At 38.6% G+C, this 12,495-nt stretch overlaps 1 protein-coding gene across 12 annotated transcripts in view; it reads right to left on the bottom strand.

The window, feature by feature from the left end:
• Positions 1-12,495, bottom strand: part of LOC122541729 (myelin transcription factor 1-like protein) — a 438,359-nt gene that overhangs the window by 190,099 nt on the left and 235,765 nt on the right. For all 12 annotated transcript variants that reach the window (XM_043678643.1, XM_043678679.1, XM_043678690.1 and 9 more), the window contains 2 exons: positions 8,652-8,742; positions 7,032-7,139 (listed from right to left, as the gene is read on the bottom strand). In XM_043678643.1, coding sequence (XP_043534578.1) covers positions 7,032-7,139; positions 8,652-8,742 — 199 coding nt within the window. The remainder of the gene's footprint in view (positions 1-7,031; positions 7,140-8,651; positions 8,743-12,495) is intronic.

Raw genomic sequence — 12,495 nt, 5'->3', positions numbered from 1 at the left:
AATCAAACAACTGGGAGTACTGAGATGGCCTTTTAACGAGACCTCTCAGCACTTGAGAGCTCTGAACGCTATCCAGAGGGCTGCTGGCCTGACTCCCATTCTCCAACCTATACTTAACTTCCTCACACCAAGGAATGAAAATCCTGTCCCATGTCGGGTACATCGAGCTTAGAAATCTCCTGACTCCTGGTCCCTACTCCTGGAATGAAAATCCAATCCGAAGTCTCTGCATTATCTGCAGAATGTTTGTTTAACTGATATTGTCATATTTCTTAATAGTAGGTGATTAATGATACCATGCTTGAAATGTATTTCTTTCACAGATTTATTTGCTATTTTTGACCTTTTTATTGAAATTTATAATAGGTTCATGGATCAATTAGACTTGTGTTTCCTAAAGTACTATGTACCACACTTGAAACTTAATTTTGATTATTAGAAAATGTCTTATAAATATGGTGCTGCATCTGAGCAGTCATGGTGAGCCTCATTTCACATCTTGAATCACTTCTTCAAATCCAAGGCATTCCTGGGGATATTTCTTCCAGTTTTACTAAGTACGAGAAGCTCAAATTGATGGATTTCCATTTCTTGCTTGCACACCACGTAGTGAACTGCCCTATATCCTCAAACCAGCAATTATTGCTTTGATATTGTTAATCATGATCTTAATTTTCACCTACTGCGTTCCTCTTTGTTACTCACAGATTGTGTGCTCCACATCTGGATTACCCTGCAGTTGGCCGCTTTTACTGGTTCAATGCCTGGTCAGTTAGCAGAGCAGTGTGACTGCAAACATATTTTATTTTGCCACTCAGTTGTGCATCAGTTTGAAAGCATTCAAGCTTAAAGAATACATAAAGTAAAACTTTATGTTTCTATCAGAGCAGAAAAAAAGGCAAAAACGGTTACATCTTATTCCTGCTGTAAGAGGTAATTACCCTCTTTTATATTTAACAATGAACAGAGACTATTAAAGCATATAAATAAAAGTTTTCCAACTAGCAAGCATGTATTTATCAAAAGTCTCAAAAACATTGCACCTCAATTTTTTCCACTTTACCCTATCAAAACTCTGGGTGTTGCATCACATGTCAAAGCATTGTGCACAATAGTAATTATTGATATTGCAACCTGTGTGTCAACAACTAAATATAAATGAATTCCCACTGACCCTTACCGACTGAATCAGACTTCACGTCACTCAGGCACATTTCCTATTTCAGCAACATAAAACATGCAGGGAACCTGATCTGCCAGCAACAAAACAGGAATTCTCAGAGGCATTTTCTGCAACATTCCATCCACTACAATTAAATATCTGCAATTTCCTGATACTCCAAGGCAGTGGAAGAAGATCTTTTTACAGGCTGCGTAGAATCAGCCTTGTAATGTAGGTTAGTAATGGAATTTGTGTGTAAACCATGTTGAAGATTTATTAAAGAGAGGACACTGAATGGGATAGTATCACAGAATGAATGAGAAAAAGTGTCAACACAATAATAAACACTGCAATGAGAAAATTGCATAACAGCCAACAAAAGAATATCGGACACTGAACTAGGAAATAGACTGCAGGTACAAAAGAAAACCGTTCATGTTGGAAAGACATTATGAGAAGAATATTTCAGGATTCTGTCCAAGGATTTTTATTTTCGTTTATCATCAGAAAGGAATGGCAGAACAAAGAAATAGAAAGACAGGCTAATGGAGTGCTATCCTTTTACCCAAGGAACAGTTGAACATAAAGTAATAATGCTTTAGTTAACCATAGCACTGTTGAGACCACATCTCAAATATTGTGTGCAGTTTTGGTCTCCTTAAATAAGGGAGGTTGTAAATGTTCTGGAGAGAATTCAGAGGAGGTTTACCTGATTGATAACCAGAATGAATGGATTTTCTTATGAAGATAAATTGGACAGGCTGGACTTGTTTCCACTTCGGAGAAAGTTTGGAGATTTTGTTTCAGAGGGTTGTACAACTTTGGAACTTTCTGCATCAGAAAGCAGTGGAGGTTGGTCACTGAATACTTTTAAGCCAGAGTTGGATAGATTCTTGTTAAGCAGGGGAATCAATTGTAATTGGACATAGGTAAGAATGTGGAATTCAAACACAAGCAGATCAGCCATGAACTTCTTGAATTGTGAAGGAGGTTCAAAAGGCCTACTCAAGAACACTAAATGGTCTATGGAATCCTTTCTTTTTATAGAATCCCTACAGTGTGGAAACAGGTCCTTCGGTCCAGCAGGTCCACACTGACCCTCTGAAGAGTATCCCACCCAGACCCATTCCTCTACTACACTACATTTACCCCTGACCAATGCACCTAAGCTACACATCCCTGATCTTATGGGCAATTTAGCATGGCCAATTCATCTAATCTGCACATCTTTGGATTAGGGGGGAAACCGGAGCACCCAGAGGAAACCCACGCAAACACTGGGAGAATGTGCAAACTCCACACAGACAGTTGCATGAAGCTGGAATCAAACCTGAGTTCCTGGCGCTGTGAGGCAACAGTGTTAACCACTGAGCCATCGTGCTGCTCTTTACTTCTGCTCTTACTTTATATGTGCGCACCATTGCTGAGTCCTCAGTTATAAACATCCTATGGTTAACCATTTGCCAGAAACTAAACAGAAGCAGCCATATTAATATTATCATTAAAGAAAAATAGATATTGCTGGAGAAACCCAGCTCATCTGGCAACATTTGCTCTCAGATGCTTCTCTCAGATGCTGCCAGGCCCACTGAATTTCTCCAGCACTTTCTGTTTTTATGACAGATCTCCAGCATCATGTTTTTATTTGAGACGCTAATACACAACAAAAGCAGGTTAGAGGCTCAGAATTCTGCAGCAAGTAACTCCAATCTTGGCACTGCCTGTACATCATCTACAAGATACAAGTCCGGAGTGTGTTGGAAGACTTGCCATGTGCCTTGGTAATTGCGACGCCAACAACACTCAAGAAGCCCGACATCACTCAGGACAGAGCAGGCTGCTTGACTCGCATCGTATCCGCCAACTTCAACAAGCCACATCCTTCACCATCAATTCACAGTGGCAGTATCATGAACCATCCATAAGATGTAGTGCAGCAATTCAGCCAAGCTTTTGAACAACAACCTCTAACAGCTAGAAGAACAAGGGCAGCAATGCATGAGACTACCACCATCTGCATATTGCCCTCCAAGCCATGCACCCTCCTAACTTGTAACTATATTGCCACTCATTGACAGCCTGGAATTCTCTTCTTAACAGCACTGCAGTTGTACCAACATCCTAAGGGCTGCAATAATTCAAAAAAGTACCTCACTACCACCTTGTCCAGGGCAATTCGGTATGCGCAATAAATGATCCCTAACCAGTCACATCCGTATCTCATGAAAAAAAAGACAATTTATCATTCCTTTTCAAATAGCTGAGGTGGTTGCCTAATACCTGATAACTGATTGATCGGTCATGTTGCTAGCTTTAACATTACAGCTATTGTAATACCAATCAAATAAACAAATCACTTAAGCAGAAACATCTTGAGCTGGGGTTTCTGAATGATAGTTGGCAGGACGGTCACAGCTGTCCCTCAGCTATTTAATGTTCCGAGGAGCAATTATTGGTTGGAGGAGGGTCTTCTGCTTCTTACTTGGGAGGAGGTCTACCTCAGAGAGCTACAGCAGCTCTGTAGTTCCAACAGGGGCCTGGACTTGGACTGCGGGGTGGAGAAGCACGGGTGCTGATAAGAGGAGGATGGAGAACTGAAAGAAGAGGCTGGGTAGGGTGGAGTGTGCACCCTTCAGGGTAACGATTGGTTGTGGTTCCCTGATATGACCAGAGCAGAATCAATTGGCAGGACTCCTTCCATGATGTCCCCTACGAGCATCAATTTTAAGGACAAATTAAGAGCAAAGTGAGCTTTGCCCATCCCACATAAAATTGCAAATAGTGGAGGTGGGCAGGCAGTCAGAAGGCAAAACACGAAATGTCTGGCCCCCTTCCTAGGTTACTTGCACAGAAGCATAAATTCTGGCGTTTGTAAAGAAAGGTAATTGATCAAACAATTATAAAGACTTAGAGTTGTACAGCACGGAAACAGACCCTTCAGTCCAACTTATTCATGCTGACCTGTTATCCTAAATTCATCTTTTCCAATTTGCCAGCACTTGGCCCATATCCATCTAAACCCTTCCTATTCATATACCCATTCAGATGCTTTTTCCATGTTGTAATTATACCAGCCTCCACCACTTATCTGGCAGCTCATTCCATATATGTATCACCCTCTTAGGTTGAAAAAATTTCCCTTAGGTCCCTTTTAAATCTTACCCCTCTCACCTTAAACCTACGCCCTATAGTCCTGGACTCCCCCACCCCAGGGAAAAGACCTTGTCTATTAACCCTATCTGGCAATAAGCTATTCTTAAAACGGCACTGACCTAAGCCTTTCCTTTTACTGGGAATCCCCAGGAATATCCATATTAACTTGGAATAAATATCCAAAGCAGTCAGTTGCCTGCGATACTACTGTTAGTAACAGCACTGATTCTGACACCAAATCTGCATGAGAGCAAGAAAATGCGGCACACATGAACGCAGCCAACCTGGTATCATCCTTTTCGCAATATCATCAAAAGGCAAAATTTATCCTCAGAGAATTAAATGAGTAACAATTCTTTTTGAAAAATCTTTTGTTCCTTTCTCCCTTTCAGAGAAAGATGCAGTTATGTTCATTGGAGAAGCTAAAAAGAGTAGTGGCAACTGGATCAACCACTGAACCAGAGTTATTTGAACAATGGAGCAGCAAAATACACAGCAGTGTTTACATTCAGCACGAAGATTGCTGCAATTGTTACAGAAACGAATAAGGAGTGCAGGTTACACTGCAGATTGAGGACCCACCTCACCATGGATCATCAAGGGCTTACACAGTTCACTGTACTGTGTTTATCATTAGTGTATGCAGCTATCCAGCACGAAGCTCAAGAACATTACAAACAGATGAGCAATAAATTGTTGAAAAGCGCAGATGTGTTGCTCAGCTGTATTTTCCATGACTTATTCTCAGGAGGTCAACAGCATCAACATTTGAATATATAAATAAATCATTACAGATGCAAACGAAGCTGGAATTAACTAAAAAAGAAATTAAATATAACTTTCAACAGAAACAACACAATCAGACAATGCATTTAATTTTGAAGGCTTGAGTTGTAATTTATTCTGAATTGGTGATTTCAAATTTCAGAAATTTATCACAGACATTATGAGCAAATACTTGTAAACCCTGGCCATGACCACATTTGTGAACACAAAGTGAATGCTGTGCTTAATTCTGAATTCAATGCTTCACTCACCAGAATGGACTGTGCATTTGGACACCATTTGACTTGTTCAGTGGCTGTTAAGCCACAAGAGGAATGGAACAGACTGTGTTGGCTGTGGGCCCTCACTTGGCCAGCTTTTTTCTGAGTAAAGCTCATGAAATCCAATGCAATAAACTTATTCAAATGCAAAATTATATAACTAACAATTTGACTCATTTTGGTAAAATTAAAAAAAAATGCCTAGCAAAATTGACAGCCTAGTTTTTAAAAGTGGGAAATATGCATCTGTGAGGTCCTCGTTTCAGGTGTGTCACTGTGGGGAGATGATGTCAAAAGGAATTCATTGCTGCATTGATTAATTATTCTTCAAAAAGTACCTAAATGAGTGTCTGGTTGGGAATAGGCTTTGCAGTTTGGTGTGTCCACATAGATTGAAAGGTCAAATGCTCCATAAAATATCTATCCACTGCTGAGATAGTCTGCTTACTCGGAGGGATGAAGGGCTTTTGCCCGAAACGTCATTTTCCTGCTCCTCGTATGCTGCCTCACCTGCTGTGCTTTTCCAGCACACTCTAATCTAGACACTGCTTACCCAGAGCACTTAGTCAAGTTTTTATGGAAAGATGTTTTCTCATTCTTTTTCTGAAATGGAAGTGAAATTCTCTTCCCCACACCCACCCAACCCGAAAGACCCAATTTATGAAATTAATGCTGCCCTTCACAGTTGAATGATTCAGTTTACTTCAGAATTTTTAACTGCATGAATCAGAGTAAAATAGCTTTTCGAATGGCCTGGATACAAGGCCCACTGTGCCGACTGAGATACCTTTGAATCTATAATCTTCACATCTTTCGATATCACGCTGATGCAATGTAAAATAGAAGTTCTAAGCACCTTTCTTCTTTGCATATTATAATATAAAACACACAACCAACAAAGAACCTCACTGTCATCTTACGTTCTATGGCACATTCTGCGAGAAAATTCAAGGCAATTTACTGGCACTATCTCAGGTCTTTTGTTTTAAAAATTTAAATAGCGCTTTACTAGTTCTGTTTTTTTTCTGATTGATAGTCACCACACGCTATAGCAAAACATTCAACAGCAATACCATCCAATTCACCTTAATAGTTGGTTGGTAAGATTAATGTTCATTAATGTCTTTAGAAAATTTAAAATAGTAAAGAACACTGCAAGCAATGTCTAAAATCAGTTCCACGCTTTAATGATTGATATAACTGATAATTTTGAAAGTGAATCACATTTTGGGGGGAAATACTATATTCTTTAAATGTAACAATGTCACAAATGTGTCTCTGAAGATTTCCTCTAGTTCTTGTATGTCGAAAAACCATAAACATCTTTATCAACATTCTTGTAGCTGCTTTGGAAATAATAATCAGAAGAAATTTTCAAGACTATATTAACAATACCAATATTCATAGTGACTTCTTCAATCCCTTGTTGATGCAGATATTCCAGAACCAAATATGAATCAGTTCAACACAAAACATTTGGGATGAATGAACTGGCTAATAAAATGAATTAAGGTAGTATTTATCAGTAAAGGTTGGAAAAATCCCAAGACAGGAAGATAAATTTATTTGGAATGAGTGCTCAACTTTGTTACATCAACATAGCATATAGCTTGAATTGTGAACATAACTCAAAAAACATTGTCAGAATTCAGCAAACAAATCTCTCTTACCTTAGTACACGATCAGAACCCTGGTTAGATTTTGTTGCTTCGTTGTTATGATGCTTTTCTTGAGCTTTAGCCAGCTTCTCTGCAGCAGCAATGGGACATCCAGAGAGACTGAGGAAACAGAATAACAATTAAACACTCTTGCAGCCACAGGAATGATAGTACAAGACTAGCAGTATGAAATTGGAAGCATACGGCTAATTGCTTCTTAACTCTAACAAATATCAGGAAACATGCAAGGCAAGTGATTAAACATGCAGCACAATGTTATGTGTACACTTCAGTCTATATAAATACAAAAGGTGCATGCGAAAAGAACCTTGTAGATTTACTTCTAAACTTTTTTTTCTATAGTTCACCAATTTTCTTCTTGCCAAAATGCTTCATATTTTAGTATAGCACTGTTGTTTCCACTGGACAGTAAAGAGTTTCTTGTGGTCTTTGGTGAAGTTCTTAACTTTATGTTGTGAAAAATAAGTCTGATATTACTTTGAATGTAAATATATTTTTCCATCATTCATAAAATTGAAAATAATGTTTATAGAAGACTGGCAGTCATGGTAGAAAAAATCAATATAGAAAGATATGTGAAAATGAAATGGTAAGATTTGATAAAGTATGTTTGCAGCTAGAGTGAGTTAGTGGTGCTTAGATTCCCTACATTGTGGAAACAGGCCCTTCGGCCCAACAAATCCACACTGACCCTCCGAAGACCAACCCATCCAGACCCATTCCATTACATTCACCTTTTAGTTTTATTTCTGACTAGATAGCTGTGGATACTATTCAGAATGTTAGTGCTCACTATGTTGATGGAAAATATAATTTTGTACTTTCCATTTCATGTCCAACCACTAAATACTGTGCTTGGTGAAATGATTTTCAGCTGTATGTTGGACTGATGGTTGGGAAGGCGGGGGAAGAAAAATAACATGTTGGGCCTGGTAGGTTAGGCTTCAGAGGCAGAAAGATAAGGATGGATCAGCATTGTGGAATTTTATTAGATTCCAGCTCAGCATGGTTGGTACAGAATGTACTGTGGTGATTCAAGACGACAGCTCATAACCACCTTCTTAAGTATAACTTGGGATGAACAGTACATGCTGGCATAGCCAGCAAAATCCACATCCCATGGATGAATAAAAAAAGTGAACTTTTACAGGGAAACTGATCAATTCTTATTCCATTTTTAAAACAGTCTAGGTGAATAGTTGCAAAATTTGGCAAAAATATTGGACTTGTTTGTAGTTTGTCAATCTCCTCGGGGAAGGGTGGGGTGTTTATTTCCACTCAGAATAAGTGTAACAGTCTGTATATCTGTTCAGATAAAGTATGGAAACAATTTATTTCAGTACTGACGTCAAGGGTGGTGAGAATATAGCTCTGTTGAAAAGTATTAAAATTGACAAAATACTATCCAGAGATTCCTAGAAACATCCATTACCTAATTAAAACAAACTAAACATGGCTAAGCATAGGTTTGTGCTACTTAGATAAATGATTATTGGCGTTCCTCATAATGGGAGGAGCAGGAAATGTCATGAAGCTAATTTTTGAATCTAAGAATATTACCCACACAGGATATTTCGACTGATATGACAGTACAGTAAAATCTTTGCTTACCTTCGATGAGAATTCCTGTTGCTATTTACATGGCCTCGCCCAGTGCAGCCTGGTGTAGGACACTTAAGCACATTTTCATGCATGGCAAGAACTTGACAGAAAAAAGAGTGGAAGCTATTAGTAAAGAATGAATACAGAAGGGCAAACAGGCAAGAAAGGGAATAAGTTCAGATCTCCAACTCAATTTGATTATACATGATTGTAATAGAGGCAAGACCACATTTAGATTTCCAAAAAAATATTTTATTTAAAATAATAGCATCAAGCTGAAAAATTCAGAAAGACAGTAATCTGAAGTTATGCATTATCAAAGATGGCTAAGTCGGTTTAGACTGAAGCAATTTTCTTGATGCCACACTGCAGATAATTCATAGTGGAGCTTTAACACATATACAAAAATCAAAATGCAAAGTACAAGTTGTTATTTGCAAAAGGTGAAATAAAATAATTATATAGTGAGATCAAATCAGAAGGAATTATGGTCTATATCATTATTAAGGTGACTACAAATAAGCATCTTATAGACAGGTAATGCCTTATAGCTATGTATGATTGCCTTCTTCATTCTTTCAATTCATACTCAAGACCTGGATAAACCCAGAGAATATAATAAGAATCAATGCACTTCAAGATAATTTAAACATTTTGGGTGTCATTATCAGAGTGACGATCTCTCACCATGTTAACCTGTATTGGGAACCATTAGCTCTGTTGTAGGGGAAGCTAAAAATTTACAGTGCTCAGCAACAATAAAATGAATCCAAACATTTTCAAACGATGGTAAGAGATTGTTAAACATTCAGTTGGCCAAGCACATGGAGGATGCCTTTTAATTGAATGATAAAGAAGATCTGATAAAATAAACACTCCAGTATTTATGAATGAATTTTCCTGACACTTCCACGGTTGCTTCAGCAGAAATCCCTGGAGGAATGGTATAACTGGCTGGTTCAAAGTTCGAGGAAAGGATTGGGCAGCTCAAGTGCAAATTCTACTCTATTATTTTGCAAACCTTTTTCCTCAGCTTTTCTAAGGATACAGTTCAATGAGCACGGATGCCTTGTAGCAGCACACCCACGTTTCAATTCCTCATGATTGAACCCAGATAGTGAATGTCATGCCACCTGTTAGTGAACGCTGTAGTATTTCAACTGTAATCCGTCAAATCAATACAGATCACAAACCAATTCTAGGACTTCCAAGGTCAAATTCCAAGTTTATACAACATTCATAATTAAATCACTACAAAAGCATTATTTTTCTCCATTATTCATGCCTAGTACCATAGATCAGAACGTCAGCTCTAGGTTGGTGAATAACTTGCAGTGGCAAGAGGACCTGATCCAGTTTGGTGTTAGTGAAGAGAAAGTTCTTCACTCAGAAGGCAGGTAGTAAATGTGTGCATTTCTTCTTCACAGTGAACTTTCAAAGTTGGATGATTCAGTATATTCAAAGCTGAATAGATTTTCAACCATTAAGGAAATCAAGGGTTATGGTGAAAAGGCAAGAAAGTGGATTGGAGGATTATCAGATCAGCCATGTTTGCATTGAATGTGTGAGCAGACTCGATGGTCTGAATGGTCGACTTCTGCTCCTACGTCTTATGGTTTTCTGATCATATAGATATAGGTAGAACTAGGAAAGAATTCCCATTGAGAGAGAATACATTGCCAATGTTGTAAACAACGGCCTATTTAAGAATGAATCAGTACATGCTGCAATGACAATATATAGTAGCTGATACTCATTGGAGCATCATTTAAGGATTTGTCTTTACCCCCTTCCTTCTCCATTTTGATTTAGCCCCCCCCCCCCCTTATCTTTCCCTCACCTTTGATGGTTTGCATCACCCTTAATGGGCTTCCCATGTAAGTCATTTAATTGGAAACATGGATGATTAACTGGAGGTGGTTAATAGATGGAAAGAAAAAACATGTTCAGTTGTGTGTAAGGGCACTTCTGGATATGAACAAAGGGCTCTTATTTATCCCCTTCCAACTCCATTTTGATTTGGCTCCCTTTCGTTCTCCATACTTCTTCTGACCTTTGATAGTTTCAATCGTCCTTAAAACGGGCTTTGCATGTGAATTACAGGTTGTTTTGCTGTAATGTGCATTTTATTAATGCGAATCTGCTATAACATGATTGACGAATTAGGGACACTGTTTCTAAAGCGAGCATTGTTTATAACATGATTCCAGCACCATTAGTTTAAATGATGCTAGAACTATGCGATTTTCTTATAACACAGGGCTGCCTGAGAACGGAACTACCGCATTATAGCAGAACCGACTGTACTCAACTGAATTACTGCAGGTGATTGACTCGTGGTGGTTAACAGATTTACACAGGTGATTTGGTGATGAGGAAAGAAAGATGATGGGAAAAAAACATTAAGTTTTGTGTAAGAGCATTTCTGGATACCAAAAAAGCTCATATTTACTACATACAACTCTAGTTAAATTTATTTCCCTCCCCTATATTTGTTATTGTTGCAGTGCTCTTGGTGCATTGTGCCGTTAATTTTTTTTAAGTTGAAACATAGTTGATATGGCTGTGGTAAAAAAAAAACATACTGAGGTGTGTAATAGCACCTCAGAAGCAAAATAATGTATTTATTTTTCACTGGAGAGCGATACAGACACAATGGCCTTCCTGTGCACTGTAATAATTCTGACTCCTGGCTGGATTTCCCCAAAAAAGGGAGTTGGTTTGGAATGTGAGAGAACAGACTGGAGTTTGTACTGAGCTATCAAATGCAAATAAATAATTGTGGAAGGTAGACTGTGGCTTCCTGCTTCAGTAAATGGATGAATAGTTACATTACATGAATGGTTATGACTAAATTAAAAAACAGAACTCCAAGAGTAATCATCTCTGCATTATTACCTGAGCCTGAAGCAAATAAATAAAATAAAATTAAATTAGGGAGGTGAATGCATGGCACAAGATTGATGAGTGTCGTAGAGTCATAGACTTGTACAGCATGGAAACAGACCCTTCGGTGCAACTCATCCGTGATGACCAGGTATTCTAAATTAATCTACTCCCATTTGCCAGCATGTAGCTTATATCCCTCTAAACCCTTGCTATTCATGTACCCATCCAGATGCCTATCAAATGTTGCAATTGTACCAGCCTCCACCACTTCCTCTGACAGGTCATTCCATACATGCACCACCCAATTAGGTTGCCCCCTAGGTCCCTTTTAATTTTTTCCCATCTCACCGTAAACCTATGCCCTTTAGTTCTCTCCTACCCGAGGGAAAAGACCTTATCTATTTACACTATCCACGCCTCTCATGATTTTATAAGGTCATCCCTCAGCCTCCGATGCTCTAGGGAAAACAGCCCCAGCCTATTCAGTCTCTCATTATAGCTCATACTTCCAACCTTGGCAACATCCTTGTAAATCTTTTCTGAACCCTTTCACGTTTCACTTCTTTCCTACAGCAGGGAGACCAGAATTGAACACAGTATTCCAAAGTGACTTAACCAACATCTTGTATAGCTGCAACATGACCTCCCTACTTTTATATTCATAATTTGGAGATGCCGGTGTTGGACTGGGGTGTCCAATTAAACCTGTTGGACTATAACCTGGTGTTGTGTGATTTTTAACTTTTATATTCAGTGCTCTGACCAACAAAGGCAAGTGTAGCAAACGCCTTCTACTGGTGAAATAGGGACACTGGCAGAAGCATTGAGGAAGGTGTATCATTAGGAGATCATCCGTTGAGATCAGATTAGTCTGATCTGGTTAGTCATATAACTGCAGTGATAGAGATGACACTAAACTAAATAATGTGGGCAAGGGTAAAATATGGTAAACCAGAGAGTTGAG

This window comes from Chiloscyllium plagiosum, chromosome 3 (assembly GCF_004010195.1).
Source record: "Chiloscyllium plagiosum isolate BGI_BamShark_2017 chromosome 3, ASM401019v2, whole genome shotgun sequence".
Classification (NCBI taxonomy): Eukaryota; Metazoa; Chordata; class Chondrichthyes; order Orectolobiformes; family Hemiscylliidae; genus Chiloscyllium; species Chiloscyllium plagiosum.
Note: the sequence above shows the minus strand (reverse complement) of the source record. Positions and strands in the feature narration are given on the sequence as shown.